This window comes from Mobula birostris, chromosome 7 (assembly GCF_030028105.1).
Source record: "Mobula birostris isolate sMobBir1 chromosome 7, sMobBir1.hap1, whole genome shotgun sequence".
NCBI classification, from domain to species: domain Eukaryota; kingdom Metazoa; phylum Chordata; class Chondrichthyes; order Myliobatiformes; family Myliobatidae; genus Mobula; species Mobula birostris.
Window position 1 is genome coordinate 36,988,994 of NC_092376.1, and position 7,379 is coordinate 36,996,372.

The 7,379-nt window shown below is 42.8% G+C and overlaps 1 protein-coding gene across 1 annotated transcript in view; it reads right to left on the reverse strand.

Annotated features, from left to right (window-relative positions):
- rfc3 (replication factor C (activator 1) 3) overlaps positions 1–7,093 on the reverse strand; it is a 33,664-nt gene extending 26,571 nt beyond the window's left edge. The window contains exons 1-2 of the mRNA XM_072262908.1: positions 6,927–7,093; positions 1,614–1,751 (exon numbers count right to left, since the gene is read on the reverse strand). Coding sequence (XP_072119009.1) covers positions 1,614–1,751; positions 6,927–7,013 — 225 coding nt within the window. The 5' untranslated portion in view covers positions 7,014–7,093. The remainder of the gene's footprint in view (positions 1–1,613; positions 1,752–6,926) is intronic.
- Positions 7,094–7,379: the final 286 nt, after the last annotated feature.

Below are 7,379 nucleotides of genomic sequence, written 5' to 3' on the forward strand. Positions count from 1 at the left end.
TGAAGTTCCTCCAACTTATGCCGGGAGACCGGGTCCTCATACGGAATTTACAAATACCTGGTAAGCACAAATTGGCGGATCACTGGGCCACCACCCCCTATGTGGTAGAGAGCCAGATGCCCAACCTACCTGTTTACCGGGTGAGACCAGAGGATGGGAGGGGGCCTGTCAAGGTACTCCATATCGGAACCACCTATTGCTCCTGGGTCAAGAGGTGCAGGTAGACCAAGAGCCCAAATTGGAGTTTACATCTAGTACGAGGACTCTGCGGAGACGCGGGGCGGGGGAAGAGCCCACCGCGAACGAGACGGGGCCAGGCCCAGCTCTGGAAGGGGTACTGATTTGGAAGATGATGATTCAGATGTGTGGTACCTGCTTCCGTTCGTAATTCCCCGGTACCGGAAGAACAGGCTCCTGACCCTTCCCCCCACTGAGTTAGGTGAGAGGAGGGAGGGTGTTGGGGGGGCAGCCTGGGATACAGCCGGCCTTGGAAGGAGAGAGGGTGGAACCAGAACCCGAGATAGAGGATTCCAAGTTGCTGAGAGGTCCCAGTGAGGGAGCGGGCGAGGGTTCGACAGGTAGACCCGGGGTGTCTCCAGTGGTGTCTGAGCCAGAAGGGTCACCAGAGGAGGTATGGAGGTCTCAGAGAAGTAGGAACCCCCCCCCCCCCCCGGAGAGGTTGACCTATGTAGCGCTGGGAGAACAGGGTGTGATCTCGACCGCCCTGGGAAGTTATGTCACTGCTTTATGCACCTGGGTTGGGTTTTGTGTTTTGCAAGGAGGAATGGTGAACTCCTTTAGTGTCATGAGGACATGACTTTATTTGGTAGGGGGAGAGTGTAGCTGGGTCTTGGTTACACTGGCTGCTGAGGTGTCTAAAATGGCTTCTTTGTATCTTATATAAAATGACTTTTCTGTAATAGTAACTGTGATGTAAGGAGTTCTCTTACTCCCTGCTTGTTTGGGTTATATTATTGATAAGGGGAGGGAATGAACCAATGAGTGTCCATGTTATTCTATCTGTATGTGTGGGAACCTGGGTGAGTGTGCGGGGTTTTTCAGGAGGAGAACAGGAGGGGAAGGACGTGCTGGACGCGTGCCGGTCGACCACCATGGTTGGTCCCAGGCGGCGGGTCAAGGAGATTGAATGGTGGGACAAAGACCCCGTTAATTGAGCTCCAATGGTTGTGCACGAAGTGGTTGAACTCTGATAAGTTTGGCGCCTTTTATTTTCATTTTATATTGTATCTCTATTAATTACGTAGTTCCAGTAAGATTTATAAAGTGTAATCTGTAAATCGTACATTGTGTGCTGTCTGATATTTCATGTGTGAGTTTGTACCAAGTGGCATTACACAGCAACTACACAAACGTGAAACACGGCTTGGTGGGCAGATGAGGTTCCCCTAGATAATCACGAGCAGATAGCCCTGAGCGTTACATACATAATCTTGAACTTAAAAATCAAATTCCATGAATGTAACTATTTCTGTACACCCATAATAAGTTACAAGAGAATACAAAATTAACCACTCTGAAATGATTTTTATATTCCTTATAATGATGCAAGCATTTTAAATATCTTTAATTTGAACTGCAAACCATTTTCTTACTGTAATTGTTTGATGTTCAATTCTTAGCTTCTCTATTCCTGCGCCATAAAGCTCACGAAGCAAACACATTATCCTGGTCTTCTTTCCTGAGCCTGAAGGCCCATACACCAGTAAATGAGGGAAGTCACCACATTGCACCTAGTTAAAAACAAACCAAAAGTCATTAAGTTCCACTTGAACATGATCAAACTCTCATAAGGTTTAAGCGACACCTAGTTGCTACACATCAAACACTACATATCACTATTACTCTGCTTTGCTGGTAGAAGTGAAGATTATTCAAAAAAAATCTTAGTTTTACAGCAAATGTAAGGTCATTTACACAAAGATGGTGTTTCGTTAAAACAATAGTTTCAGATCCAACTCGATGACGTAAACACCAATTACCTCCTCAGAACTACAAAACTACCTTGATTAGTATAGAACATACTTATCTGGGTGTGCGCCTCTCTTGCTGCAGCACACTCAATCTGCAACGCTGTTCATGACCAGCTTGTCAGCGAGGCCTTAAAGAACAACCCCAAATTCCCCCCAAGTGCTCTATTTTATACCCTTTCCATTGATGTAAAGCACATGCGGGCCAATACAGAGCACCATCTCAAGCGATCGAATCAGACCAATTATCACTTGTCACCATTTTTCATGAGTCCCATCCCTGCATTCAGCTAACTTTCACATTCCCATGGTTGTTCCCACAGTAGTAATCAAAGTTATGTTCCTCTCAAGGCCACAGTGGTGATGAGACATTCAACAAGAACGAAAATTAACCCTTTACTATACAGGTGACATCCATTATAAATTTAGTGCCATCCCCGTCTTGTCCCCTAAGCTTGTTAAAATATCTTTTCCATTTCTTAATCCTTTACTTTCAAAAGAAGGTAATTTTGTTTCCACTGTATTTCAAAAGTACTTCTCTGGTGATGAAATGCTTCTTATCTTAAGAGCTTGAGGATGATGTCAAAATTGCAAGAATAATAGAAAAGAGACAAGTTTCACAAGAAATTGAGACCATTCGGGCAAGTATTAAAATGCAACCTAATGTTGCATTTTGAAATCAATTAACTTTTTTTGATATAATTGATTAAAACATAGGCTTACAGCTATTTGACAGACTTCTAAAATATTTATATAATATTGGCTGTAAAAGAAAAAGAGACAAATTCTTTCCTTATTAAAAAAAAGTTGTAAACACTGTCTCCAGAAAACAGCGGCTGACTGAAAACTAATTCAGAATAAGGGTTCTTTCTAATAGTGTCTCAACACTTGTTCTGGGAATGAAATACAGGTGAAGAGAGTAAAAGAAGAAAAAGAATAAGTAATGTACAGATGTAGTGTGAGGAGAAAATAGCCATTTCAGGAATGTGAATGTGATGAAAAGCTTCTATTCAGATGGTATTTCCCAAGAGTTTGGGGGCACAAAGCAAAAGAGAACATACAGATACAGGAATCAGAGAAGCAGCTAAGACAAAAAAAACCTGAAGAAAAATAATGAGGCTCTAGTATTGGCTATCTGTAAAACAGAGAGTGAACAAACACATGAAAATCCAAAGACCACTGTGGTTGGAAAAAAAAAGCTGGAGATTGTCCATCTCTCAGAAAAGTCTGGAAACTCCCAAAAGGTCATTCAGCATCCATAAAATTAATGGTTCAGGTCATAGTTCCTTCATCAGAACTGGGAAAGTAAGAAACTGGTTAGTTTTAAGTTGAAAAGTATGGGGAAAAGGATGATATGAAAAGAGAATATCTTTGATAGGGTGAGGGTTGCCAAGGAGATTTCTGTTTATCAAACTGCCTAGTTCATTAATGATGAAAGTGAACAAAACAAGCAATCAGACAGCTCAAGATTAAGCAGCAGACTGTATAGAACTGCTCTGCAAAGCGGTCACCCAAACTGTATTTGGTTTCTCTAATACATTGGAGACTACAACACTGAACAGGCCATTTGGCCCACTATGTTGTGCTAATGTTGATGGCGACTTACACTAAACATCATCCATATCCTTCCATATTCCCATAAATATTTAAAAACCTTTTAAACTCCATCTAACTGGCTGATTCCACAACTACACCTAGTAACCCAATCTAGGCACCTACCGCACACTGTGTAAAAAAACTTGCCTTCCACATTGCCTTTTAACCCCACTCCCACGACATGAAACGCATTTCCTGCTTAACATTTCTGTCCTGGGGAAATATTCTGACTATCTATGCCACTCAGGATAGCAATTTGAAACTGGATGCACAGTGGGATTCATGATAAAATTACAGTCTGCCCTCCTTATCCGTGAGGGATTGGTTCCGGGACCCCTCGCGGATGCTCAAGTCCCTTATTCAACCTGTCTAAATACATTGGACCTTAGGACCCAGCGGAACCTGGGACCTTATTTAATCTGTCTCAGTGCGGTGGATATTAGGACCCGGCGGCGGAGCTCTGAATCCGCAGTGTTTCTGTTCACGAAAATAATCACGATCACGATTGAAAATAAAGTGGAAATAATAAAGCGATCGGAAAGAGGTGAAACACCGTCGGTCATTGGAAAAGTGTTAGACTACAGTTGGTCAATGATCAGAACAATTTTAAAAGATAAAGTGAGAAAGGCCCTGCCCCGATGCAAGCTACAATTATTACTAAGCAACGCAGTGGTTTAATTATTGGGTTTTGGATTTTTGATCCTCCACATCAACCCGGCACGGATGGAGAGCGCGCTCGGGAGCGGTCTGTCACTGGATCAAACTCGGGAACTTCTGTTCCCCAGCCCAGCACTGAAATATACGTTTCTTAAGTGTTTTATATGCATAGAAAGGTGAAATATATATTATATACTAAGACAAACGTTTGACTAACCGACGCTAAATAATACCGGATGTCCCTGTTCAAACTTACTTAGTGAGAACTTCCGGTTTTTTATATCCCGATCCACGATAACCTACCCACATCCTCCTGTACACTTTAAATCATCTCTAGATTACTTATAATACCTAATATAATGTAAATGCTATGTAAAATAGTTGTTATGCTGCATTGTTTAGGGAATAATGACAAGAAAAAAAGTCTGTATATGCCTGAACAACAAGTGCTGGAAGAGCTCTTGCGGGTTTTCTCGATTCGCGGTTGGTTGAATTTGCGTATGCGGAACTCTCAGATAAGGAGGGCCGACTGTAATGACATTTTGGAGCTCTCTACAAGTGTAGGAAGCAACATTAATAAGGTTGCCAATTGAAACAACTGTTTTCAAAGTATCCCTTAAAATGACACATGTAGCTAGGACACTAGTGGAGTTGAAGAAAAAGTTTTCAATGTGGCTACAAGTTCAGTCAAGCAAATGAGCCCATCAGAACAGAACATTAGAGCATAGTACAGGCCCTTCAGCCCATAATGTGCCAAACTTTTAACTTAGTTTAAAATCAATTTAACCCTTCCTTCTTACATAACCCTCCATATCATGAGGGAAACAAGTCACGTATGTATATGAAAGAATATACATCCGACATCAGAGAACTCCTTCAGTACTGACTTCCCTACTATTCAATCTAATCACAGTGAACCACTGCACAGTTCTGTGTTGCATATTTCTGCAGCCCACTGGAATGTTGCAGCTATACCCATTCACAGGGAAGACTTTGGGAGTAAACCCTCAGAGAAAACTCCAGAGCTGGAGTCCCTAAGACAGTCCTACATTGAATTCAATGTTGACTGGTAACTCGTGCGATGCTGCCTGTATCAACAGTATCAATCTCCACCGTTCCTTTGGGTTCATCAGATGCGTGGAGAGGAGGAGCTTGCTACATAAGCAACAGCTTGCTCTCCATATCCTGCTGCCCAGGCTTGCGCCTCTAGACAGCTAGGACGCAATATCCACGGTCATCTCTGGAGGCCTCGCTCACTGGGATTTTTAAAAAATGCATGAATTGAAAAAACACTTGCTTAATAAAGCTGATAATTCCAATTCCAGATATGTTAGTTTCTCAGCTTCTGGGACACCAAAGGAACATTATTGAACTTTGCCCATCTCTAATATCAGCAGGAAGTTTCTAGATCTCGATTACCATTATCATACTGTATTTAAGGTGTAGGTTTTGTCCTTGGCCTTACTGAGAGTGGGTGTCAACATCCAGGCCAATGTAAGTTTCAAACGTCTGTTCTATCTGGTGTCCATGCCTGTGAAGCTCAACAAATACAACTGTGGGTAAAACTGAAAAAAGGGAAATCAGAGGTCATTGCCTAATGGTGCATTAAATCAGACTGTATTTTTTAAAAAAATCTGATATTCAACTTGCTATTTAATTTAAAAATGCTATAGATGTTCATGACCAAAACATATCACCAAATCATTAAGAAACGAAGATTTTATATACAGTCCTTCCAGGTGAAGCAGAAATTTACATACACCCATGCACATCCAACCTTGTGCTCTTGATGTGGCCTCCTCTACATTGGTGAAACCAAGCACAGACTAGACAACTGCTTTGATGAGCACCTGCACTCCATCTGCCAAAGCCATCTGGAACTTCCAGTTGGTAGCTTTTTTTAATTCCCTTCCCCATTTCCTGATCAACATGTCAGTCCTTAGGTCAAGGGGGAGGCTAAATTTAAAATGGAGCACATTCTGCCTGGCAAGGCTATAACCTTACAGTATTAACACTTAATTCTCCAATTTCAGGTAACCCCGTCTCCCTTTTCCCTCTTCTGATCTACCAGGTTCCTCTTACACCTAACCCAAATGCCCCAATCTTGTTTCTTTCCCTTTCTCCACCCACTCCATCTGCTCATCACGCACACTTCCAACAGTTCCCCTCCCCTATTGTTCCCATCTGTCCTCCCCACCTCCCTTATTTGATTCTATTCTCCCACCTCCCTTTCCCATCATATTCCATCAGCTGCAACCCCGTCACCACCACCTATCATCTTCCAGTCTCTATCACTATTTCCACTCTTCCCTGCTCAATCTGCCTATCACCTCTCCTCACTTGGATCTACAGTACCTATGGCTTGCCAGCTCTTGCTCCAGCCCCTCCCCTTAGCTCGTTGTACTGATCATCTTCCCTGTATCAGTCCAGATGAAGGGCCTTGACTGTCCATTTCCCCTGACAAATGTTGCCAGACCCGTGTTCTTCCAGTAGTTTGTTTTCTGCTCCTTATTTCACCAACTGAAGCCTCTTGTGTCTCCAAGATTTTATTTTACACTTGGCGATAAATAAAAGTTTAACGGGGAGCATTACAATAAAATACCGGCGCGAAATTTCTTCCTTTTTAATACAGCAAATTTTAAAACTGGTTGCCCGACCAAACCACAGCCCGCGCTGACCACTCACAAGATTACGGAGCTGACTAGCTTGCTCCCTGTGGAAGTCCAGTTTGCTGAGCGACGTCGGCCGGTACTTGTCCACCCAGAGACTCATATCGAAAACTTAACCCGCGTTTCCAAAGCCGAACCGCCAAACCTTCCCCGCGCTATCCGTTCAACCCGACGTCACGTCAAAGGTCACCGCGCTGAGCACGTGATCGGACGTCAGGGTCAACGCTCCACACGACGTCAGAACGTAAGGCTACTGACCTCGCACAGTGGTTTACAGAATGAGCAATACTGATTTTGTGAACTATCGTCTTTGGTGTACCGTCGTTTAACGTTGAGGTACAGCATCACTTTATTCGTACGAATCTATATATAGTAATCCAAAATACTGACTTCATTTGCAAACCCACTTAACCATCTTTCTGAACGACAAGCAGATTCAGTAAACGATCAGTGGGTAGTAGTATGACAA